We start from the raw sequence: 25,826 nt of genomic DNA, 5'->3' as shown, positions 1-25,826 counted from the left end.
TTGATTTTTTTAAAAAGGTATATTCTCATGAAATTCTGGCAGAGTGCACACACAAAATAAAACGTGTATCCACGCGCACACACTCGCACACGCAAGGCAGTCGGAGAGCACGGCTGTGTAAGGCGTTACAGTTGGAGCCAGTGTTCCCCCCTCTTCCCACCCCACCCCTGACCCACCCTCCCCGCCTGATTTAGTTAAGCTGGTGAATTATGTTTTACTTCACAAAAAAAAAAAAAAAAAAAAAAAAAAAAAAAAAAGAGGGGCAAAGCGGACTGCCTAACGAGACGATTAAAAAAAAAAGAAAAAGAAAAAAAAAAAGAACAAGACACTTTTACTGACAAAGGCGCGCACGCTCCATCTTCCCAAACCCCCTCCCTTTACTCTAATAAAACAAACACGCCACAGGCCTCTTCTGTTCCTAAATGAGTTACTACAGTATAACAGGAAAAAGATAATAGACTTGCTTCTTTTTTTTTCTTCCAGACTGCATCATCCAATACTGTGAGAGTGTTAGTGTGTTTTCATTATAGATACATTACAGAGAGCTTCACAATATCCATGGTACCAAAAGTGCAGTTCACCACCCTTGTTCTCTCTTTCTCATGAGCAGCATCTGAGCACACCGCTCAACTTTACATTTCTCCTATGCCATTCCTACCCCACCCCACAGCCCCTGGGCAGTTCTTCTCTCATCCCTTACATTTGTTTCATTGCAGCTAGGTTCCACTAGGGGGAACAATTCTCCAGCACTCATATCCCCCCCACAGACTGAATCATTAATCCATCCCTCCCCCTCTATCCATCCTTATTCAGTACCACTTATTTCATTACAGATGCTTGCTAGTGGAATTCATCTACCCATGTTTTCAATGTTCAATGCATTTAAATGCATGGGTTACAACTCCTATGTTCGTTTTCTTTTTCTTTTCTTTTTCTTTTTTTAAAAAGAAAGTTTTTGCATCATACTACTTAAATAAGCAAGAAGCCTGGGTCAGCTCTCTCTTTGTGCTCCTTGAGAGCTCCTGAAGTCAGTGCTTCCAAACACCCTCCACCCCTCTCAGAGCTGAGACGACAGTCTTGGAAGAGGTAAACTGGAAGAGGCCCCCAGGGATGCATTGTGGTCCTTAATGGCTGGAAAACCAACAATGCTCATTTCCCTTCTTGCTGTCTCTCCATTTTCTGCCCCTTGCTCATGACAGTGAAAGGCAGTGTGCTTGACAGGCACGTAGAAACATTATTTTCTGCCTACAAAATCGCTGAATCCGAGCGCCCGCCGCCGCAGGCGCCGCCCTGCGCCTTCCTCAAGGAGATAAGTGACATCAATGGCTGGAGAAAGTTGGAATGAGAGAGAAAATTAGCAGCTTGGACACAAATAGATGACACAGGGCGATCACATTAAAGATAAAAAAATAATTAAAAAAAATCAGCCGCATGGAGGCAAGTTACTTTAAAGCAAAAATGCTTCAAGTATAATCTGTTAAACAGTTAATAAGCAATAAAAATTAAGTCTGATGTTGTTGTACACATAAAATAATAATTCCCAGGGTCGCTTAAGGCAGCTCATTCATTTAACACTGGTAATGGATTACTAGTCTGTATCCACCAAATATGGCTTTGGTACCTTGGCTTAGACATCGATGGGATAGATACTGGCTTTAACATGTTAATCATTTGTTTGTAGTAAGGTAATGTTCTTAACTCAGGTAAGACCTCATACCACAGTATCAGTATTTATTGTATTTAGAGTTCTATTTATTGTGGTGCTTAGTTAATCTGTTTCTATTTCAGCTCCTTCTTTTGTGGAGTTTTTAAACATACTGAGGTTTTTCTTTGGTCATATTTCATTTATTCCCATTGAGCTTTTCTTACTTTTTTTTTGGGGGGGGGGGGGGGGGGGGGGGGGGCAGTAAAAAATGGCCTTGGGGTGGATCAAACGCTGGCCTCTGCATTAGCCTTGCAGCATATGGATCACTTGCTAAACCCAGTAGGCTAAACTAGCAACCACTACAGGGTGTGTTTAATGTTTTGGCTGGAATTTCCCTTTTTTTTGGATAAATAATGTTTGTCTTATCTTATCAGAAACAAATTGCATCTACAAGCCAAATAGTTGGGTTTCACAAGCATTACATAAATTCTTGAGAAAAACTAAAAAAATGTGCCTTTTCATAGTTCATGTACAGCCCACCTGCCTGAGCTTAGTCCAAGTGGGAGAGAGGACAAACACGGCAGAGCAGAATGTACATTACTTCAAATTTACTGTAAAACAACAAGAAACTGCAAGAGCACAGACATTTGTGCTGATATGGCGGCATATCATTATATTGTTAACTGCAATTAGATTACAATGTTTCTTTGGTAATGATACAAAGTATCAAGTAGCGTAATTAGTGACTTTATAAAAGATGGACGTAGTCACTGTGACGTCATCAATCAGTTTGTTAAGTGATGTTATGAGGCCTCAAGCTGACTATTTTCACCATATATCCATGTTGGTGTTTTAAAGTATGATGTAACGAGCCTGGGGTGGATCTGAATGTAAAACTGGATGCTCACTGGCTAACAACTTGTGACTGACAAATCATTAGGAAATGAGCATATCCTGGGCAATTCCCCATTGTGACTTAAATAAAAGCTTCTTTCAGCTTCTACTTTATTTGCAAGAGGTTGTCATAGCAGACAGATCTGATATATGATGTGTAAGGTTTTTTACGCCGCAACAACCCTCTGATGGTCTTTAAGTGGGGATCTTTCACGTTAGGCTAAGATTAGTAAGTGAGATGAAGTGTTAAAAGGGAACTCCGGTATATTGTAACTTATTTTAACCCATTAATGTGGCCTCAAGTGTCGTGCCAACTTTGCAACTTGTCCTCTCTTGTAAAGACTGGAGGAAATGTGAACAGCATTTATCTGGGCAACTAGAATCACTAGTTTTGTCTTTGAGTCCGACCAACAGTAAACACAAAACTTGGCTGTATTTCTATATCACGGGTTATCAAATGTATTGTAGTGGGTAACGTGTAATAATCCAGCGCATGAAATGACGTTTTACTTACTTGCCAAATGGGAAGCTGAGAGTTCAGTCCGGCCAGTCTTGGTCTTTTGTTGATGAAACACCATCTTGGGGATGGCAATGTTTTCAAAGCTTTCAATTCATGAATTGTAATTCCACAGCTCGACACATTGAGACATTCAAAGGTCCCCTTCTTTGCAGCAGTCGGCATTAGCAGAGCAGTGAGGACAGGAACACCACCGGTTTCCCGAGGTAGGTTGCCTCTGCCACCATCTTCAGAGTACTGTCTTTCCTTCTTTATGTTTAAGCTCCTCATCCATCTGCTTACTCTGGGTAAAATCAATACTGACAAGCGAGCTGATACAGCCTCTCGCCCTCAAAATGGTCCATGGGGTAAATCCGCCATTGCATTTAACTGCCAACTCTCCTCAGAAGACAGTATAAACACAGTGTAAGTCAGCTACACACGTGTGATGATGAGTATGCCAGTGATTTGGTCAGTTGGCAAGTATCCCAGAATGAAGATTCCTAATGCGGTTAGTACAATGCCCGTTCCAGGCAACATTCGGTCAGACTGAAAAATGATTAAAATTAATTGATGTAAAAAAAAAAAAAATTATCTTTTGTGGTAAACTGTAGGCAGTTCATGCTTGTCGCACAAATAAATGCTGTTCAGATTAAAAACTTTAAAAAAAAAGGTGATGATCGCAAAGTGAGCATGACCCTTCAAGCCACTACAGCCATATTAATGGTAAATTTGCCAGGTTGAGGTAAATGGGAATTTTCCTTGAAGCGTTGGTCTAAATTTTGATATTTTTAGGTGACATAAAATAGAACATAAATATGATCTCCTCTTCATCCTATGCTTCTTATGGACAGATTCTTGCCCCAACTTCAAGCTTATTCTTTCAGAAATAGTAGTAGTTTTAAAAAAAATGATCCAACACGTTCAAATGACGTGTCACAGCAAAGTGACCTTAAACTTTAACCCTCATTTATCTGTTGACCTACCCCCCTCCTTTGTTCCCAGTCCCTCACCGTTCTTGCTGGGTGTTCTGTGCAGCAGATCCAGCAGGATCTTGTTCAGTCGTTCCCGCTGGGCCTCCCTCCTGCCCAGAGCTGGGTGGTGTAGTGGCGATGAAGTCGAGGATGATGGAACTTCAAGCAACTCTCCAATCCTCTCGGCTGAACGTTCCTCCAGCCCCTTGCGCTCATCGGCTTCCTGTCCATCCTCCTCGTCCTCCTCTTCTCCTGTCTCCCTTTCCCGTTCTGGTCTTCTAGGCTTGGCTGAAAGAAGTGCGGAATCTTCTGAAGCCATGTCCATGTCGTCTTCCACTCCTCTTCCATCTTCTCCCTCAGGTGGGAAATCTTCACCCCGGTCGCAGGAAGAGGCATCGTCCTCACAGCCTCCAGCTTCTTTGGGTCGTTCGCTTTTCCAGGCTGATCGGCCGCCGTTCCTCTTATAGTTGTCAGGAACATAATGAGGCTGCAAGAAAGCCAAAAATGAAATTTAACATAAAGCACGTACGTTTCAAGTAGATAGGGTTTTAAAATGTAGAGATAAAAAAATAAAAATACAAAAAAAAAAAAAAAAAACAAACCACTCAGGGAAAGTCCACCCTGACTAACATCCAAGTTACCCTCCACGAGTACAAAATAAGAAGTAATTAAAACCTTGAGGCCAAAAGGTAAGTGCTGACAAGGATATCCCTTTTTGTATTTTTTTTTTTTTTTTAAAGAAAGAAAAAAAAAAAAGAAAAGAAAAGTTCTGGATTCTGTTAACTTGGTCTCATTTTTCAACACAAGCAGACTTGGCTGGATGAGGCTTTCGGTGCATCTGTTTCATGAGACTGTACTGTATCAAGTTCTAAAATCATACAAATCTGACAGCTGTCATCATAACAAAAGCTAACACTACAACAAATATAAACTATTAGTCTGGTGCATACAACACTACATTAACTCTGTGTGAATGTGTTTTTTTTTAATAATTTCTTGTGTGACCCAATTTTATAAGCTTTGGTTGCTAAAACACAGAGAAAGAAAAAAAAAGACCCCAGCTAAAACATGACTTCCATTCTCAACACATTTTCTAGTGTTTGTAAATCAGTAACAGATCCCGGCTCAACAGTCCTGTCGCTCTCACCGAGAAGTCTCTTTTGGGCGTGAGCCGCTTGGGGAAGTGGTTGAAGGCATATGGCTTGGTGCAGACCGGAAAACGGTTGCGATGGATCTTGTAGAACAGATGGGCCGACTTGTCCAAGCGGTAATCACAGATGTACACATCCTGCTCTTTCACACCCTTTGGCCGTCCTTTAAGAAGAATGCACACTGAATTAGCAGGGACGTGATGTATTTGAGCAGGAAAAAAAACATTCAAGTGAGCACATGCCTATGCATTTTCCTGTAGCGTATGTTTATCAAAACTTAATGGGAATATTAACCAAATTCCAACATGGTTCTAGCAGTTCAGCTAACATATTTGGGTTCATTTGTGCATTTTTACCTTTGCAGTAAGTATAAAGGTCGAGAACACAGCAGGTTCCCACCACTGCCTCCAGGGGGATGATCTCATAGAGCGGCATGCGGAATAACTCGTTCTGGTAGAATCGCCGCGATGGAGAATGGTGTGTCTCGTGAGGACGGAAGTAGTGGTGGCCAAAGGCAAATCGCTCACCCCTTTAGAGTGTGAGTGGACAGTTTCATTAGAACAATAATGAAACACACACACACACACACAGTTATTCTCCCTGCCTGTTTAGGTAATAAACTTACTTTTCGTTCTTCCACAGCTTCTCAATTCGGAAGATGTCGAGTTTGTCTCGGTTGATGTGAGACAAGAGACGGTAAGACTGTCTGACAGGCTGACCCTCAGGTGAGCGTCTGCTGTCTCTCATCAGATACACACAGTCACCTGCACACAAACAAACACAGAGATCAGTTACTTATCTACAATAATATGTCTCACAAGAATCTGACCACTTAAGTCACCTAGAATATCAGACTCTCTCCGCTGCAGATCTCTTGTATGTCTAAAGTTTGCAGAGAAGTTAGAGAAACTTTTTTAAGCAATCGTCTATTGATAAGTTGCAATAATACATTATGGCATTTGCAATAAAATAATCGACAAAAACAAACCTTAAAGAACAACTCAGCCTTAAGCTGAAATGAATGTTTCTGATTCAAAGTTTCAAGCTGTTTCACTTCTGACCACTCCTAACCGTTGAGGCAGATGTGGTTGGGTGTGGTCAAAAGTGCACACTTTTGCATGTATAACCACATCAATCACGTCAGGTTGCCCTCGAGTAACACAGCATGCAAATCATTGCATCAAAATGATACATTTCTCTGTGAGTACAGGGAGTTTTCCAGGCATGCGTGAGCTTACGATTGCTTTATGATTTAGATACCTTGGTGTAGCAGCAGGTCATCTCTAAGGAGACAGATGTAGTAGACAGAGCCAGCCTGGGCGTAGCTGGGCTGGGGTATCATGGGGACTTCCTGTAGTGAGGATAAGACACATCTGAGACACTTCTAGCCAAAAAACAACAACACCAACAAACAAAAAAAAACAGACTTTAAGGAGTTCATCATCCACTGTGGTTTCGAAACAACAGACGCACCCTATCTACAGGCCGGGGATCGCACTGTTCACACAGATAGTGCTCCACCTCAGTCTCCAGTCGCATACAGTCAAAGTGCTGCCACACCTATGATGGGAAAAAATTATTAAATCACATAAATGCATAAGACAAAAAAGAAAAAAGAAGACTTTTCAAACCATTTACTGTAAGTAACATTGAGTTACAGCTCGAATGAAATGCTCAAAAAAAAAAAAAAAAAACCCTCTGCGTTAGTGATTCACCACCTCGACTGTTTCTGAACCTCTGAACTTAAGCTCCTTCAGTATTTGTTATCCTCCTCATTTTCTGTATCTAAAAATAACAGACAACACACACAAAAGACTGCCTGCATCCTCTGCATGGAAAATCTCCTTGACAAAGTACTTCTCAGATAGGTGAAGTCTTTAGAGAGACGCTAAAATAGTTCTACACCATCAGCAAGTGAGATAAAAGAAGAGAGGTCGAAGTAAAGACTGTTTCTGATATTTTTTTACTTACCATACACTTTTCACATTGAATCATCAGACCTTCATCCTTGTACATTCCACAGATGCAACGGATGACATCGTCATCCTTGTCGTGAGACCCGGGCCCTCCTGTGTGGTGGTGATGACCGTGGTCACGGTCCAGCGAGTCTGAGCTGTCTGCCTCGCTGGCGGTCTCGCCCACTATCTCATCAATCTGGACTGCAGCTTCATTACGAGCACTGTAGTAGGCTTTCCGCAGCCGACAGACATCTCTGCCTATTGATGACTTCTTCCCATAATATTTCTGGTGGGAAAACGAGACAGTTGCTGAAAATCTTTTAAATCAATCCGTTACTGGCAGAGCAAAAGGACAACAGGACCTCACAGACACCATAAAGTGATGATATTTAAAGCCGAGGAATGCTCATTTGACCCCAGAATTACACGCTCATCATTCACTCGCACGGTTAAGGCTTTGAGTTGTTCATCCTTGAAAGTCTACGGGCAATTTCCTGCAGGACAAAGGTCACCGACACAGGAAGATTCATTCAAAACTGTCTTTGCAGCTGCCAAAATTTCACCGGCAAGGCTACACCCACATTCAACAGTAATTCACATTCCTCTCACACTTTTTCAGTCCGCCAGAAAGGGCCTTGGGGCGAGAGGGTGATTCTAATTTATACGTCCACTTCAAACTTCTCTGACTGGAAGAGTAAGCTGCCCTGAGAGCTTTTCAAGTGGCACTTGTTTAAACTGCTTAGCTATACAGATGTAAATCAAACAGCCTTGCAACATGTGCACACAGGATCAGCAGTCGCGAAGTTATGTTCCATTTGGGAGGTTTTTGTGTGCGAGACAGGAGAAAGAAAAGCAATGACTGAGTGGGAGGAAGAAAGTGTTGAAGCTGCACAATAACAGCGTTAAGTATCAATTTGACGAGGCCCTTTGATAATTGAGCTCTAAGAGTCTGAGATTACACACAAGAGTCCACGGCATGGCCGCGTCACTCAAAGATTAAGACTGGATGCTCCAACAGCTGAATGCCTTCGTGCCACCAGCATGTTTGAGTTTCTAATGACTGCTAACAAACGGTCTAACAGATCTATGACACTGATTAAGCAAGTAGTTTGACACCAAACCAAAAATTTCAGAAAACTATCATTTTCATGGATGAGTGTATCCCTCAGGACATGTTATTAGACTACTAGCAGCATAAACTTGTGAATTTTCACCAGTTGAAATAGGAACACAATTTATTTCCAGCTGCTTCATAGACTCTTACTCTCTACATCTTCAGTGATTTTCAAGCTGATGTGCAGCTGTTCCATTCACACAATGAAGTATATATATCAATAATATTAATAATGGATGAATCAGGAATCTTATTATCTAGCAATATAAAAATTAAAGTTAAAAGATCAATAAAGGAAGTACTCATTGAGAGAGCTAGCAAGTAATTAAGAGAGAGCAGAGATGATAGAACAAACTAATATGCTGGTATTTACATTTCACTGAGTTTCTAAATAAAAATATTCAGGTCATCTAGGCATGGTTACATTGAGTGGCTAGTGAGTGCACCTCAATTTCTACCCGCATTTTTTAAAATTCTCATTGGATTAATCTACCTCTTTTTTTATGGCTCTAAAAATGCAAACTAAGGAATGCATCACAGAGATCTGAGTTCCTCAGTTTATCTGCTTTACTTGAACAGCTTCTGATCATTACTAATAAATAAAATCCTAATTTCTTCTACTACAAACATGTGAACTGGTCCTTTGCCTACCTCAGCATTGCGAAATACTTTGAGCATGTCTGTGTCAAATGCTTCAACCGTCTTATAATGGCCCGTGAGGATTTGCTTCTCAATGGTGCTCAGGTCCAGCGGGTCAGACACCTTCTCATAGTACTGGCTGTTCCTGATGGTGCACAAAGATAAAAGAATTAGGCTCCAAATTTGGTTTGTCAGTAGCAGAGGTGGGTGGGAGGACAAAAAAAGGAAGGAGAACATTCAGTTCAAAACTTATTAAATCAGATTCAACCAAAACTCAAATTTCTATGAGCATACAGGGCAACAAATCCCAGATTATAACAGCTTTTTTTTACCATGTAGCTGAAGAAAAATAATAAGCTGCTATTGTTTTGACACCAGCTGATTACTATCAATACTGGACAAGCATCAACACACAGGCTGTCACGATTGTGTGTGGCGAGAGATAAAACTGTTACACTACGTGGGTGCTGTACACAGATAGACCAGATAACATAAGTAGGCGCTGTTTGGTAAACATGAAACAGCTTGTCGATATGCAGGTTTACACTCTTACCTCTTTCGAGATGGGAGGTTCACCAGCGGGGCAGCAAGTGTCTGACCAGCGGAGTCTGAGATTAAAAGAAAATAATAACATTCCTGTCATCATTTTTCAATCACAGATTCTTATCATTCAGTAAACAGTGGACAGCTACACCGAGGCACTGAAAGATTCCTTCAAGAAGCCTGATCAGACCCCAGATCAGGCTAGAGGTCATACTAATGAGAATATCAGCGTGACCGGGGTCACTTACCCTTGTAGCTGGTTATCATGTCACAAATCTCCTTGAAGATGTGAGCAAGGCGAGCGGTGCGTGTTACTTCTGTGTTTTCCTCGGCTGCAGCTAGCCTTCGTGTGCGTACCGACCGTGACGTCTGCAGGGCTGAGAACTGCGTCAGGAACACGTCTGGACACAAGATATGACCATTCAGCATTAACGTCTAAAACATCTGCATATTTACAGTCTCTGAATTTTGTCTACATTTCAAAAATAAATGTCTGTGTCCCCTTTATCGTACACTATTCTTTACATAGCTTAAATTACTTGCAACTGAATTTCTTAAGCTTGTACCTGACTTGATGTTGCCATCATCACGGATGACTCCTCCCCAGCGCGTATAGATGGACAGGCTGCTGGCATCCCTCTCTCTCTCGCCCTCTCTTTTCAGCAGCTCCTGTTTCTCCCTCATCTTCTCCCAGTTCCTCAAGAGAAAAACTCTATGCTTCAACACAAAGTTTCTGGAAATCAAAGGAGACCGTTTAAATGTGTTACCATCAACTCACACCTCATGAGTTGAGAAGTTTTTACTTTTAAATGACATATATATGTCTTGTGTATTAATAAACCACTCTATTAGAATGGAGAAGCAAGCATTATGTGCAATGGAAAAAGAAATTTAATAAAAATGTGTCACTGGCTTCCCAGGTGCATATGAATGAGGGGTTCAAGCAGATTCCTGTGTACAAGTCTTAAAGGAATTGTGATTATGTCTATCACTGGTGATGGCTTTTAAAAAAAAAAAAAAAGTTTCTGCTATTTTATCCCTGCTTGATTCATGTGACTGAAACAGGAAATCACTTTGGAAACTGTGTGGGTGGTTGACTTGACGCATGCTCAATTATCAGGTAAGGAAATCCCAGAAAGTTAATTCTGCTCATCTGGATGTTGCATTTTCAGTGGGAGAAACATTTTGTCTCCTGACTGATCATCAACAAGCAGTGGAAAAAGTGGGCTCAACTGCTTAAATTCTCATTGTTACCATTTTTTTCAGCAAAAATGCAGAAATTTAAAAGGTCATTGCACTCACAGATAAAGAAACATATTTCATTGATACTAGTATTACCACCTTAAAATATAAAACCTCTCACAAGCCTACAGGTCAGATTTATACTTTTATGGATGCGTGGGAACCCAAACACAATTTATCAGTTGGCCCACTAGAGTTATGCTTCCTCTTCTTATCTTGTGTGTCCGTTTATGTTTTTACCTCTCTCTGTTGGACATGGGCTTCATCAGATGAGGGTAAAACTTGCTGCTGTCACTTGACTCTTCCTCCTGAAGATAACAAAAGTCCCATTAAACAATCCCTGTCTTCTCATCTTAAACAGTTTCTCATTCACACACATCGGTGACAACACCATTCAAGGTGCTCTTCAGTCTTTAGGAGCCACAGAGGGATTAAATGAGGGTTGGGGATTGAACTGCCATTATGATTAATGAGGAACCCACTATAACTTGCAGGTTACTCCTGATTTCATGCAAGTTCAGAAAACATTTTAGGTCACTAATGCAAAACTATACCCTTTAAGGTACTCCGAGTTACTTTTTTTAGAAATCCCGTGGCCCACTAAGAGCACCTCTGAGACAAAGAAAGATTTGTGCCCTACATAGATACTGCACCTGAAATCTACCAGGATAGTTAGATTTCTATTCAATTAAAATGTTAGTTTTCCCTCATTAAAATTTTTTAACACAAGATATTAAGCTGCAAGGGAATCCATTTCTGTGTAATAGGAGAAAAAAAAAGCCATTATCCAGTCTTAATTACAAGTGACCTGATCCCACCGCAAACTCTCACCACTTCCATCTATATGCATCACTCACTCGTTTCTTGAGCTGGTGTTTGGACTTCCTCTTCTCCTTGAGTCGACCGAGCCGCCGAGTCCCTCCTGATTTCCCAGGCAACCCATTAATACGCTGGCTCTTCCCTCCGATGATGCCCCTGCAGCCCTCTGAGCCACATTTGCAAACTTGCTGCAGAGAAAAGTGCAGTACAGTATGTGAGAAATATGCACAGGTGCACCGGAACGTCTGAAAATAAGCGTTCTTCCAAAACTGTTCCTAGTGCTTCACCTGCTCTTCTGTATTGAAGGAACGGAAGTTGTAGTCGTAGGTGAGCTCAGTCCCGCTGCTGATGTCTCTGAGAGCAAAGAGACCTATTCTGTACACCCCGTTCACTGACCTGCAAGAAATGAGAATATTACAATGAGTGAAGCTTTTATGAGATTTTTAATACTTAAGGAGATATTCTAAGGAGATGAAAGGAAGCAAGAAGCATGGTAAGTTTTAACCTGCCCACAGGCTCTGGAACAGCTTTTATAAAATAGCAGTTCGGTGATTCCATTTCAAAATCTGAGCTTACTGTAGTAACAACTGTCCCAAAAGGGCCTGTACAACAACTAGAAGGATACTACATGAACTTCTATTTGCAGTGTTTTTGTGGTTTCACTGACCAGCAGCCTGCAGCCTCAGGACAGTTCCTCTCGTGGACTCTTGAGGCTGAATCCAAAAGCAAACCAATCTTCATAGACTCCCATGCTATATTGCTAAATTTACAGCATGGTGCAGTTTTTGCTGCTGGCACTTTATTGCAATGTATTCACACTTCAAATTAAGAAATGTCATCAGGGACAGTAGCTCTTTGGCTAAAATCATTTTACAATTTTACAAATCTCATGAGTCAAGCTTGCTAGTTTCAGCTTAAGGTTTAGCACGCCACCATCACCAGTTCTAGTCTGCTCTGGCTCAGAAGAAACAGAATGGAGGTATTCAAAACAGTCCACCTTTTATATACAGTTAATGATATTCATAGGTCACTCCATTCTTTGCAACATAAGTGCTTTAACACATACAACTGAGGGAAAATCACAAAGTCCAAGTGCAAACCACACTTAGATGCTTCCATCAACCAAGAGATCCAAATCCAGAACATTTGTTGCTGTGAGGAAACGGTACTAAGTACTGAATCACACTTTCCAAAAGGTTAGGTAACAGGTATATGATTTCAGTTCATTATATAATTATACCCAAATGTCTATTTTTCAGGTTAATAGTGAACATTTTGACTTGATCACATGAAAAGATTCACTTTTTCAAGGGGTATAGTTCTAGGCTAGGGATAAAAAAAAAAAATCACTAACTACATCCAAAACATATTACGGTATATCCCTTTTACACAAGGATGTACAAACACAAATTTCTCCCTGAAGCAAAGCTTTCATTTTAAAGTTAAAATGTAATATTAGTCAATTACATCAAACCCAGTTTTAAAATTGGGACAAAAAGGGAATAGTCAGTGTGACAAATGTTCAACAAGTAATGCCTTTCTTCCTCTCTCCAAATGAAGCAGCGCTCCAGCTTTTCACTATTCTTGTAAGAATAAAACACACCATTCTGCTTGCCAGCCGCTTGATAATTTATTCCTTATATAGGGGTAAAAAGCTGATTCAGCGCATTGTCTTCAGCCACTACAGCTGTATCTAAGGCCCGGCTGCATGTAATCTCTCTTCTGTGACAAGACGGATGACTCGTCAGGCTTTGTGCTGAAAATCCTCCATCCTTGTAGAGTCTTTTATTTCAGGAGTGCACGCAGGCACCTGCAGACCTGTGTCCTAGATTGTGAACTGGGCAGAGGGTACAACGTGATAGTAAACTCTATGTCGTCATTAGCTTTCAACAATCAAATCCTCTAACGGAGTTGGCACATTCACTAAAAGAACTAAAGATAAACTAAGCAGGTTTCACTTAGAAAAGCGAGGCAAAGGGAGGCCTGCTCAGCCAGGTCTCCATGAGCTGTGGATTTAAACATGCTGCGAGAACAAGCCCTCAGGAAAAAAAGAGAATTGTTTTGGCAGGTGTAAGGGCTTTAAGCCATTAAGGTCTCTGAACACTGGAAGAAAAGGAGTGAGGTGATCTCATCAGATTACCACAACCACATTAATAAGGTTGGGGTTTCAAGGTAGAGCCTTCTCATTTACAGAGCGGTGCACCTGCAACACGTGTGTCTTTTAGAGCTATTATGTACGATACCAAAAGAGAGGCAACAAATACTGCCTAGCATTCACAGTGACTACTTATCAAGGTCTGTTCAACTGGTTTAACTGTACAGCTGCATGAATATAATAGGCTTTTCCCCAATTTCTGCGTTATTTATTACATACTGTTACTATGGTGCCTGCACATATTCCACATGGCACATTTTCAAATAATCAGTTCTGTGTTTGCGGAGGTAATAACAGGCTTCAGACAGCATTAAATGCTTAGTTACTGGTATTTTTGTGAGGATGGATGTCCTGTTCTCCAAACCTGCTGCTCCAACCTTTTTTGTTTGCCAGTAGCAGCAATCAAATGGTCTTAAAGGTAGAGTGGCTTTAATGAGAAAAGAGTTAAATAGCTCATTTCAGACAGAGGGGCTGCACCAAGCAAGGCACACAATAATTAAACATTATTTTGAGCTGCAACATCATTATACTGCACTGTTACCTACTATAACCCCTGGTCGTGGCTGGACTTTATGTAGCTGGCCTTGTCTCCAGTTGTCTAAATTCCACGGTACCATCTTTTGGGCCATTCCTAGTGTGTTATAGCTATAGTCGGTTGCAGAGAAGACCATTTTAATAACACACAGACAGCCTATTTAGGTAATAGGCTGGTCTATTTTAACATGCCCCGACTTTCAAGAAAGCCACCGAAATACTGAAGTATCAAGCTAGAAGACTTTGCAATGAGCTCCTGTGACACTGCTGTCACATCGAACAGCATCACTTGTTTAACACTGTGCCCTAATATCCCCTGTGACTAACTCGACCTGACAATATCTGCCTCACATGGTAACCTATACCGATTTGGACTATTATAGACACATAGTGAGTATAAAAGCAGTACTCTATATCTGTAAACCAAATGTGGTTCACACCAGGCCTCTATCCCATCCCTAACAACTTGTGGCAACTGCTCGTGCTCAGAGCCAAAAAGGCTTAGCCAAATCTGTTCTTTGGTAAGCACCTAAAAGCACCACAAGGGCATTAGCAGGGAAACAGTTCAAGGCTGCTGTGACACTCACCACTTCTGCATCTGACAGTTGGGTTCACAGCTGTGGTTTATGAAACGCGCTTCATTGCCCATTCTGTAGCTATCAATCACCATGCCACTATCCAGGTTCAGGCAGTAGTGGCCACTGTGGGAGAAGTACTGTTCCATCATGCGACTCCTAAAACATGGAAGGTAGGAATGTGTTGAAGATAAGAGAAAGAAATATACATCATCTAACACTAGTTTCATTGTATAGCAATGAAGATGTCCATCTCACCTGAACTCCTGTTCGCTAACAACTTCACCCAAATACTCAATGATGAACTGTCCTGAGCGGAGAGACTCCTTGGTGCGGATGCCCCACCCTTTGCCCTCAGTGCGGAAACGCTCCAGACACTGGACCCACTCGTGTCTCTGGATATGCTGGTTGTCACAATGATCTCCACATGGACACGTGCTGGGAGAACACTCAGCAAAGCTCATCCTGTGAAAAATAATTTTTTTTAAAAATTATAAAATAAGGCTGCCATTATTGGAGCTTGGAAAGAAAAGCAACTGGACTTATGTAAGTTTCTTGAAGATGTTATTACCTGTCATCCGAGAAGCTTCTTGATTACCATGACAACCCCCCCATCCCCAAAACTCCAGACCTCTGAATCAGTCCACTCATTCTCAACTGTAAAATGCCCTATCCAATCAGAACCATGGAAGAAACTAACACCTTTGCCAAGCTGTTACAAAACGCTGTCAACTGCTGCAGTGCCACAGGGATATTTTCAACAGCCAGTGCTTGCTTGTTTTCAGCACCCCTGAGGCATGGTTTCTGTACAACATCTGAAGCACATTACTGTTTTTACTTTGCTCTGCTGCATGCTAAAAACTCAATAGGTTTGCAACACTTAAGATGTCAGATTGAAGAGGATATACTGGTTACAAACAATAAAAAAAAAAAAAAAATCCCCTTCCTATGGAGATAAGTTTGACTGGAGAGAAAGACAGCCTGAAGATGGAGATGGAGTGCAATGGCTGGCATTCCTGTCTTGACACCATGTTTTGCCCTCTATTCAAAATCACTTAATTCCTAAAACAAAGCGATGTAAAATAACATTTCTAAACAAGCACATGGCTTCATCTGAATACTGAAAAGTAACATGAGACTTGTTGAAAACAACCAATTATGATGGTGTATCTTTACCTATTCAAGCATTCATCCATGCAGCCTTTTTCAGTTGAGTCTTCGGGAAGTCTACAGTTGCATGTAGTTGTTTCATAACCAGAGAGAGGCTTCACATCCACATAAACATCTATAAAACATAAAACAGAGTATTACCATATCATTCTTACAGTGTTTGACACACAAAGTTGAACTGTAGACACACATCTTTAATTCCTGTTTTTGTAACTAGTGAAGCAAATATCCTTATCTTATATATTTATAGGGAAACACCTGAGTTTAACAAAGCTACAAATTATATATTAAAAAAAAAATTTGAAATTTAAAAAAAAAAATCCTTTCACTCACTTGATCTTATTTTTTTATAAAGGGGGACATCAGGCCTCTTGTGTAGCTGAAAGGAAGAAATAGAGCGGTAAATGCAAAAGTGGTCGAAACAAAAATACATACTAAGAACCTCAGAAAGATTGATCACCTGATCATGTTTCCACAACCATAGGATGTCGTAAGGCAACTGGAAGTCAATGCGTTTCTGTCTCAGGTACTTTCCTGGGTGGGTGGGGGGTGGGGGGGATTTGGGAAGAGAGAAAAATCAGTCCGTTGTATTTATGCTTCATCTTATCATAGCTGAAAACACAGGCCTGTGATAAACAGAGGAGAGTCCTGTTCCAAGAAACAGGTTTATCTGGATAATTTACTAGAGCCGTTTGAATCTTGGACACGGACTGAAGCAAAATGAGGTTTTCTAGGTTTTACTTTCCCTCCCTTGGCAAGTCATACAGCTAACTGAGAAATTCAAATTTGTGAAACCTGCCAACGACTGAATTCTGCATAAAGAAATTTAAGAAATGTGCTCAAAACTTCAACTAAATAAATAATTAAATCTACTTTCAGCTGTTCCCATATTCCCCAATTTGTCTCTTTTCTATCGTTTACTTGTTAGGTAAATGATTAAATGACTACACTATGAATAAATAACTTGGTTTTTAGTGTTTAAAAACCCCTTGCTTCTTAAATTCTTTTTTTTTTTGATGATCATAAAATAAATCAATAGCAAAAATCTCAACTAATTAATTTTAAAACTCACCAACATGTATTGGAGCAGGAAACAATCCATACTCATGTTCCCCAGGTATATACTCTAGCTTCTCTTTCTTCAGCTGCAGAAACTGACTACGGGGGCTGTAGAAGAGGAAAAGAAAAATGTGAAGGCATTTCACTGGCTGTGCAGAAAAACTGTATGACACTATGAAGTGTTGCTGTCTGAATTAAGGATTAGTAGGGAGAGGATTTGGATCTCCACGCCCCTAAGACTCACTCTTCAGTTTTGTACACATCAGAATATAACCCCGCTTTCTGGAACTTCTTCTTCGGAGGTCGTGCTGGTCTTTTCTCTCGCTGGGTGGCTATGGGCATAGGTGGAGCTTGTTCCCTGGAGACAGGGCCTGGGCCCTCTGATGAGCAGTGGCCATCTGGCTTGGTTTCCACTGAGCTAAAGATAGAAACATGACTTGGTTTCTAGTGACAACTGGACTTAATAAATGTTATACATACCACCACTGAATCCTAATATTAGTTTTCACTGTCATAGAGAAGAGTCTCTCAAGTCCAGTCTTGTTGAATATGCAATAGTGTATTATAATTTGCTTACCCATGAAGGCTCTGTAGCTCATCTTGGGTAAGCCAGCTCCTTCCTGTCCCAGGTCTGGACCTTGCCACAAGGCTCCCTAGGTTTTCCTCTCTTTCAGGCAAGTGTCCCTCCATGTCTTCAGCCTCCCTGTCCTCTTCCACATCCTCCTCCTCTTCCTCATCCCCTTCTCTCTCCCAGTGCTTTCGCTTCTGACCTTTTCTGCGTTGCCCCTGGACTACCGACTCAATAGCATCAGTCACAGTATCACCCTCCCACCCTCTTCCCTCTGCTAACCGTTCCACCCCTTTCTCCCGGTGCCGGACTTGATTCAACTCTACCACAGGTGGAGGGGACGGTGGTGGGGAGGGTAACGGGTGTTTCCTAGGACGTCCAGGCCCCCTCTTCTTTACCATGTTGTTTCCTGTACGGGCCTGTCTCTGCAGCTTCTTGGCACGCAGGATTTTGTTGACATGGAGCAGACTGTATTTGGAGGGCTGTACGCGATGGGAGTTGTGAGACAGTGAGACATCCAGGCAACACTCCTGAGAGGGAGAGAGGCAGGATGAGGAGGTTGAGCTGTGGGAGTGAAACAGAGAAGACTGATGATGGTGCTGTTGGCGGTGGTGCAGGGATCCTTCAGGTTCTTCCGAGGTTGGGAGTGTAACACCCCTTGTCTGGATACCTGATGACCCTGAGGAGAGAAACAGAAAATGAATGGTCTAAATGAATCTTAAAAATGCTAAGTAGCAACAGGACAGTTAACACGTCAGCACTCAGGAAACAGTGATACTATGCTTATGCATGTCTTCTCTTGTTCCTTTAGGTCCTTTTCTATTCTCATACATGCTTCTAATCACACTTCATTCCTCTTTGATTTTTGTTAATCCAAGAGTAGCAGAAAAACTCTGCTAAAATGCAGAAAAACTGCTGAAATCAGTACAACTTGTTCTTTGGTCATATTTCTTCTATAAGAAAACAAAAATAAGTACATAAAAAAAAAACCCGCAGCACCTCTAAAGTGTGTAAATCATCCCCTAGATGTATTCCAACACTTCCAACAATATTCTTTACACAAATGAAGAAAAAAAATGTTTAAAGGACACTGTACACTAACAACAAAACTTCAACCAGCCTTGAAGCATGGGGGAGGAGGTATCATAGTCTGGGACTGCTTTGCAATCCTTTAAAGGACAATGAATTAAAAATGAGTGAATTTTACGAGACAATGTCAGGGAAGCAGTCCATGCCCTGAACCTTAGAAGACACTCTGGGTGATGAAACAAGACAAATGACCCAAATCCCATAATTAAGTAATAGCAGAATGGCTAAAAAATAAGAAAATACGGGTTTTGGAATGGTATGGAAATAGAAAGTGAGAGGCTAAAGAAACTGTGCTGCTATTTTTCCCCTCATTAATATTGATCTCCTGCATCTTCTTAGAATACTTCCTTCCCTGGTCTGACCTTAGGAAACCATATTTCTAAGTTGTTTTTATTTTTTTCATTTCAGACAGACCCTAATGTTTTAAGAATGTCTACACCATCAAACTTTACACAGTTTCATTTAACGCATTTAATATGTCTTTTTACTTGACAAAAAGAAGCATTACTCTTACTCCTAACTCAAAATCCTTTCATTTTTTGGTCACCCATACAAATGGTTTATTTTGGCTGAAATATGACTTTCAAAAGAAATGCCAAAATAATAATATAACAATTCATACACTTAAGTGGATAGAAGTTGCTGGCAACTGTACAAGTCTGAATGAATCATTAGACACATTGTGTATGCATTTAGATTAAACCCTCTTTACTTCATGGTAGGGTTTTTTTTAAATAAGGACATTTAGCATAAAATGTGTGCCAAATCAAACATGCAGATCGATCTGCTGTGGTGACCACAATAAGGAAATAAGGAAGCACCTGAAAGTACAACCTCCTCCTCCTTTACTAGACAGTACTGAACTGACACACAGCAGACCGCAAATCACCCTGTAATATAAGGTCAGAGTGCGATGATCAGTTAATTAGCCAATCACTGAACCATATTTTTAACAGTCCAAGGTGCTGTGACACTCTTTGAATCTGCCCATCTCAACGGAAACCTCTTTCACATCTATTCACACGTCCTTTTCCAAAACATCCCTTGCACTCTTTTTGCTACACGTCACTATCTCTACACCCACTACCCTGTCATTGTATATTTGTCAACTTCTGTCATTCCCCACTTGCGTTGTGTGGCAACCCAGTCCCCACCCTTGGCCTCCCCTACCTTCACAGTTCTGTCTGTGACCGCTGGGTGACCCCATCTCCTAAACTCTAATCCAGGATTACCCTGGCTTGGTTTGAACTGCATCATGCTGCCTCAACAAGGACCTTTCGGCTTCCCATATTACTCATAGACACACGCATAAACATTAGGTGATACTCACATACAGTCAGCCTACCAGTGCTCATACACACGTTACAGCTCGTTAAGAGCCTCACAGATGAAGCGAGATCTCTACCACGGCACTGTGTCTTACATCAGCAACATTAAACCAACCCAGGTGCTGGGTGTACCGATGGATAGGACTAGGCCCCACATTCTGAGCTTTTGAGGGAAAAGACTACTAAGTATAGCACGTTAACAAAATACTCCACCCTTCTAGCAAGATGAGCCCTGGCAGAAATGCTATATCTATAACTGTGGCTAACCACACACACAAAGGAGCTAGTTTAAGCAATTATGTATGCTTTTTTTGCCATGCTGGTAACCACTACTAAGAGCTACCAAATGTTAGAGCGTATGCAAACAAGATGTCATTGTGTCTTTAAAGTGGGCTTGTTCACTAAAATAAATGACCCATCCAGCTTAGTATTTTTTTTCTTCCTAACACTGGAGAATTGTTAATTTTCCAGTTTTGTTGTGAGGTATGGATTTGAGACCCCAGTTGCTGTGCCATATGGCAACAGCTGCCCACATAAAGGAGTTAGTGCCGGATCTAAATGATTGGACACTGTGCCAGTTTTGCCAGAGCTGTCCAAAACTATAAAGCCCATCAAACAGCAGCCAATCACATTTAGACACAGAATTCACAATACAACTGCATCAGAACTATTTTAGGAAGCATGATTTTGGTGGAAAATTAACTCCTGCAACCTTTAACAATGTCACATTTAATTTGGGTCAAATGATTTTCTGTACAGAAAAGTTATCAAAGACACAAGCTTGAAAAGCTACACAGATCATAAAGGATTTAATGGATGAAATATCCAAGAGGAGGTGAAGGCAAACTGCTCCCTGCTGCTTTAAAATATTACGTTTTTAATAACCTATGCTACAAACATGCCAAGATTATTCAAGCAAGGTATTAAGCAATTATGTTTTCCTGCCACTTTGCATTTACTTTTTTTTTTTGAAGCTCTGCCATAAAATTAATTTTACTATGGGGTACACTAGGAGCACATTTAATTGGAATGCCGTCCAAATACACCATCACTACCTATGATCTACATAAAGAAAAAAAAGAAAAATAAACCACCACCAGAAATTCTCCTTTACTATAAATGTCAACTAAAGCTGAAAATGTTTTTTTGTTTCGTTTTTTTTTTTTTTTTAAATTATTCCTAACCCAAACAACAGAGATTCCAAAAGTGCCTTACCCATCTCTCTCCTCTCTGCTGATGTTGAGTGTTCCTTCCTCATTGGCCGGTCCATGTGAGAGAAGCTGGAGCTCTCTGTAACTACATCAGTCTTTCTGCTCCTGCCTCCTTTCAGTGAAGTGCGGGTGATTGCTGAAGCAAACAGATTTGTACGCTTTGGAGAATCGTGGGTTTCTACATCCTCTGTGGGAGTGAGAGGCTCCTCATCCTCACTGTCCGAGCAGCCCGCTGGGTCTTCTGCCCGTCCGTCTGAGAAGGAACCCTGGCCAGGAGCCAATTGACTCCGTGACAGCTTTGAGTAGTCTGCTTCAGAGTTGCCTATTCTGAACCAGGACTCAGCTGAGTGGCCCTTTGAGCTGTTGCCCAATGCAAGCCTTGAAGGTCCGAGACAGGACATGGAGCTCTCTTTGCGCTTGTACCTTTCAGCAGATGAGGATGAGGAAGAAGAGGGGGAGTTAGCAGAGGTAGTGGCAGCTTGCTTGCTGGCACTGGTGCTGGAAGTGTCTCGTCCAAAGCGACATCGCTGTAAAGCCTCTGCCATTCCCAAACCACTAACTCGCTCTCCTTTCCCAGATGTTCCACTGTCAGAAATCCCTGCACTAGCTCGGCTCCCTGATCCACCTCTTGCTGCTTCCTCCCTGTCATCCTCAGCACAGCGTTCTCTGTGTTTGTGCCTGTGTTTATGTTTGTGGTGCCAGTTGAAGGAGAGCTCAGAGGACATGGGTGGGTATAGGACAGGAGGCCGTCCTGCTCCCAGGTACTCCTGCCTTAGCAGCTTGTGTTTTTTCTTGTGAAACTTTGAGTGGTTCAGCAGGAGATGTGATGGGTGGTGATGATGTAAGAAAGATGTGGGGGGAGGTGGGAAAGACGGTGAGTGGTGAGTGTGATGTGATGGGGCCGTATGGGGTGACTGGTGGTGTGGGTGGGGATACAGCGCACTTGCTGGAGGATAACCTCTGTAATAGCCCAACCCCAGAGGTCCTGATGAGTAAGGAACATAGGAGGGGTGGTAGAAGCCTCCACTTGAAAGGGGGAATCCAAGTCCAGGTACAAATGGAACCTCAGACATAGACTCCCTCAGTTTGGGAGGCCGTCCACGTTTCTTCTTCATATCCGGTTTACGAACATAGTGCAACGGGTCACAGGAGTATGGTGGATGAGAGTAGAAGCTGCCAAAGTTAACCCTGAAGATTGTAGGCAGGAGGTCTCTGTGAACATAATGATGCGGTGGAGGGCCACCTGTGCCTCCTATGGCGCCAGCAGCCCTGCCACCCACCCCTGGCACTCTACTTGATCCCGCTGCTATGCCTATTCCGCTTCCAAGCCGGTGCCCTGTGGTGCGGTGAGTTATGCGTATTTCACTTAGTCGCACAACAATCTCGTCCAGCTCAGCGAGGAAGTCTGGGTCGAGCCGTCGGGAGCGTAGCTGTAAGTACTTCTTCTTGCGTTTCCTCTTCTGCCTCTTTAGCTTGTCATAGCCGGGGCAGCCATGGCTTCGGCGTTTGCATTTGTGCTTATGTTTCTCCTTGTGTCCCACTAAGGTTGTGGCGGGAGCTGCTGGGTGAGATCTTCGGGGATCAGGCGATGACCTTGTCCCATGGGGTGATGGAGACGGTGAAGGATGTTCCATAAGTACATTGCTGTGTCGACGCCTGCCCCTTGAGTTAATGCCCATCCCTGGACCCATAGCTGAACCCATGACCCCTGGCATTAATAATCCACCACCCATCCCAGGTGGGATGCCAATTGCACCCAAGCCACCTGCTCCTCCAGCTTTCTCACCACGGTCAGAGGTGCTGTTATTGTCTGTCCCTATACCACTGTCACTGGGCACAGTCTCCTCGCTGTGTGACTCACTCACTGGTGATGGCGTGGCTTCTTTTAGCTCACTCAGAGGGGCAGGGGAGGTGGGATGGAGTGGCCTGGGAGGGGAAAGCTTATGATAATGGTAGTGCTGCCTATAATGGTGATGGTGGTGATGATATCCACGGCAAGATGACTTTTTCTGGGAGGCTACTGGGACACCAGACGATGACATCGAGCCCATGACTGGGTTACGAGGATTAGGAGCTGAAAAGGTTGGAGGAGGAAGCGAAAACGTGTTATGACTATGATGGGAGTTGGAATAGTGAGAGTGACCTGCGAAGTGCACTGAGCCTGGCTCCACAAAGCTACCATCGCTGATGGGACTGTGGCCTCCACTCAACTGTGAGAGGGAGGGTGAGGAAAAAACCTCTGAGGAGAGCTGGTGCTGCTGATGGGACTGTGACTGATGGGGATGAAGAGGGGAAGTGGTGTTTGGAGATATAAAGGTTTCTGAAGGTGACATTGTAGCTGAGACATTAGTTGCCACTTTTGGTTTACGGCCTCTCCTTTTACCCATGTATATTGTGCCCTTTTTACTGACATTAATTTGAGGCCCTAGTTTTCCTCCAAAAGAAGCAGCTAGGGATGACAACGACTGCGTTGCAGCTTCTGCTGTTGCAGCCATGCTACTAGTGGTGCCTTTAGGGGTGTCTTCTGACCTTGGGCCTAAAAGGATTTGACTGAGAATACGCTTCCGCTTAACGCTTTTCATCTTATTGATTTTGCCAATAATAGTTTTCATGATAAGCTGCCCGTTTCCTTTGTTGCGGAATCTTTCCCCTGCTTCTGGAGCCAACGTGGGAGGCTGACCCTCCTGGGGTAAAGTAGGAGGAAGGCGCTTGGGGCGCCCACGTTTCCTAGGCATAGGTTTAGGAGGGTTTAAGTCTACCTCGGGGTGAAGAACAGGTGGGTCCTGTTCTTCTTTGGACTTCAACAAAGATGAAAAGACCTTAGAGGGTTGTAGCTTGTTAGGGGGATTCCCACGGGCCGGTGCATCAAGCCTTGGCATTTTAGACTTTGGCCTTCCTCTTTTTTTAGGCTGGGGTGGGAAGAGCTGTGACACTGAATTTTGTGACACAGGATTTGGTTTGACCTTATTTGGATTTGGGGGCCTGCCTACAGGTCTTTTAACTGGTGGCGTTGGAATTTCCAGGCTTGAAGATAAAGGCATGGTGGTTTTGTTCTCAGTGAAGAGACTGTCCGGGCTTCTCTGACTTTGGGCCTTTAGCATAACACGTGTCCAGCGGGGTTTTCTTCCCCTGCGCTTTTTAAGGGGTTTGCTGTCCTGCTCTGCTGGAGAGTCTAGGGATGAATCAGGAGAGTCATCTCTGAGAGGCGTCTGTGGGCTTTCTTCTTCATCATCTTCATCTTCATCATCATCATCATCATCATCATCTGGCTCCAGTGGGGAAGGTGTCCTTTGTCTAATAGACTCAGTGGGACTGCTAGTCCAACCGCTTCGGTTACTATCCTGGTTGGGACTACGTTTACTTGGACTAGAACTTTTTCCCCTCTCAACTCGTACTGACTGGTTGCTTCCCCCTTTCTCTTTCCCTTCTGGCCTTCCAGTTGCTGCTGAAGGGGGGCACTTGGATAAGTCTCTGGGGATGTCCCTGTCTTGCTCTCGCTCACCTGCACTGCTTTCTTCTGCGAGGGCAGGAGACTCTCGTGCATGGTGTCCTTGTGAGGGAACAGGGGAGCCCAGGTGACTCACTGCACTCACCGTCCTCTGCTCCACCGATGATGATGAAGATGATGAAATTGGACACAATGAAGGTGACGTGGTATGGGGTAAGGAGTGAGCAGGGTGTAACGGTTGCTTAGAAATGCTACTGTTGCTGCTGTCACTGTTGCTTTCATTTGACAGGACTGTCAGGCGGTTATTGCCATAGGTGAATGCTGGGCTGTTGCTGCGACTACTGCTGTTGGTGCTGCTCATGCTGATACTGTTGTTTCCGTTGCTGCTAGCAGCTTTCCCAGTCCCATCCAAGTCCTCGTTCCTCAGCGGCGTCAGGGTGGTTGAATTTTCTAAAATACTGTCTTTGCTTCTAGACCCATATGGCCGACCAGGTGGTCTTGACACAGGAGGTGGAGGAGAAAGGTGAACCATTCTTGAATATGTGTTCCTATTGGCCAAAGCTCTATCTCGTTGCTTGGCTGTAGGGGCCATAAAGCCTGAGCTCGGAAGAGGAGGGCTGGGATCAATCTTTGCAGGTTTGGCTGGCTTAGGGGTCTTGGATGGTGGACAAGTTGCTATTAGTTGAGCTAATTTTTCAGTGACGGTTGGCGCTCCCCAACTCTGAAGACCTTTGTCCTTATCTCTTTGACTGTCTGTGCTGTAGGTGCATTGAGGAGGCTTAACACCTTCAAGGCTGGGTTCTTTCGTTAAAGATAATGGCGGAGATGGTGAAGATGTCCGGGGGTTGGGTTGCGGAGCTGGCGCTTTCTTCCCAGAGGAATGCGTTTTGCTGTCTGGTGGAGGGCGGTGAAGGTTAAGTGGTCTCTCAGATGTGGTGGTAGCTGCTTTTGTGTCTGACTTTGAATCAGACTTGCAATCCATCTTTGGTGGACCCTGGAAGGGTGTTAGGGAGAAAAGGCAAGGGATTAATGAGAATAATAGAGATGAATAATTATTATGGTAAAGAAATAACAAACACACCACCCAAATTTCTAAATTATATATATATATAATTTTGAATGTGGTAAACAAGCAGCAGAGGCGCAAACTAGGACTGCTTGATTTGCAATTTGAAGAAGGTAATGTACAATATTAAAGTTAAATATTATCTTTT

At 42.7% G+C, this 25,826-nt stretch overlaps 1 protein-coding gene across 4 annotated transcripts in view; it reads right to left on the bottom strand.

Annotated features, from left to right (window-relative positions):
• Positions 1 to 207: 207 nt before the first annotated feature.
• Positions 208 to 25,826, bottom strand: part of ash1l (ash1 (absent, small, or homeotic)-like (Drosophila)) — a 31,849-nt gene continuing 6,230 nt past the window's right edge. For 2 of the 4 annotated variants that reach the window (XM_085396755.1, XM_085396756.1), the window contains 24 exons: positions 21,169 to 25,606; positions 17,546 to 18,215; positions 17,213 to 17,386; positions 16,982 to 17,076; positions 16,370 to 16,443; positions 16,243 to 16,288; positions 15,916 to 16,024; positions 14,998 to 15,204; positions 14,752 to 14,898; positions 11,763 to 11,871; positions 11,514 to 11,663; positions 10,897 to 10,964; positions 9,981 to 10,147; positions 9,663 to 9,815; positions 9,425 to 9,479; positions 8,884 to 9,016; positions 7,132 to 7,404; positions 6,634 to 6,720; positions 6,421 to 6,511; positions 5,786 to 5,924; positions 5,517 to 5,689; positions 5,157 to 5,323; positions 4,049 to 4,496; positions 208 to 1,326 (listed from right to left, as the gene is read on the bottom strand). In XM_085396755.1, coding sequence (XP_085252881.1) covers positions 1,235 to 1,326; positions 4,049 to 4,496; positions 5,157 to 5,323; positions 5,517 to 5,689; positions 5,786 to 5,924; positions 6,421 to 6,511; positions 6,634 to 6,720; positions 7,132 to 7,404; positions 8,884 to 9,016; positions 9,425 to 9,479; positions 9,663 to 9,815; positions 9,981 to 10,147; positions 10,897 to 10,964; positions 11,514 to 11,663; positions 11,763 to 11,871; positions 14,752 to 14,898; positions 14,998 to 15,204; positions 15,916 to 16,024; positions 16,243 to 16,288; positions 16,370 to 16,443; positions 16,982 to 17,076; positions 17,213 to 17,386; positions 17,546 to 18,215; positions 21,169 to 25,606 — 8,265 coding nt within the window. In that variant the 3' untranslated portion in view covers positions 208 to 1,234. Of the gene's footprint in view, positions 1,327 to 3,053; positions 4,497 to 5,156; positions 5,324 to 5,516; positions 5,690 to 5,785; positions 5,925 to 6,420; positions 6,512 to 6,633; positions 6,721 to 7,131; positions 7,405 to 8,883; positions 9,017 to 9,424; positions 9,480 to 9,662; positions 9,816 to 9,980; positions 10,148 to 10,896; positions 10,965 to 11,513; positions 11,664 to 11,762; positions 11,872 to 14,751; positions 14,899 to 14,997; positions 15,205 to 15,915; positions 16,025 to 16,242; positions 16,289 to 16,369; positions 16,444 to 16,981; positions 17,077 to 17,212; positions 17,387 to 17,545; positions 18,216 to 21,168; positions 25,607 to 25,826 lie in introns of all 4 variants that reach the window. The other 2 variants (XR_014909378.1, XM_085396757.1) reach the window with 2 other exon arrangements.

This window comes from Rhamphochromis longiceps, linkage group LG22 (assembly GCF_057381845.1).
Source record: "Rhamphochromis longiceps isolate RC_006_pf linkage group LG22, R_longiceps_female_GT1.1, whole genome shotgun sequence".
NCBI lineage: Eukaryota > Metazoa > Chordata > Actinopteri > Cichliformes > Cichlidae > Rhamphochromis > Rhamphochromis longiceps.
The sequence above is the reverse complement of the archived record's forward strand: the minus strand, read 5'-3'. Positions and strand labels throughout refer to the sequence as shown.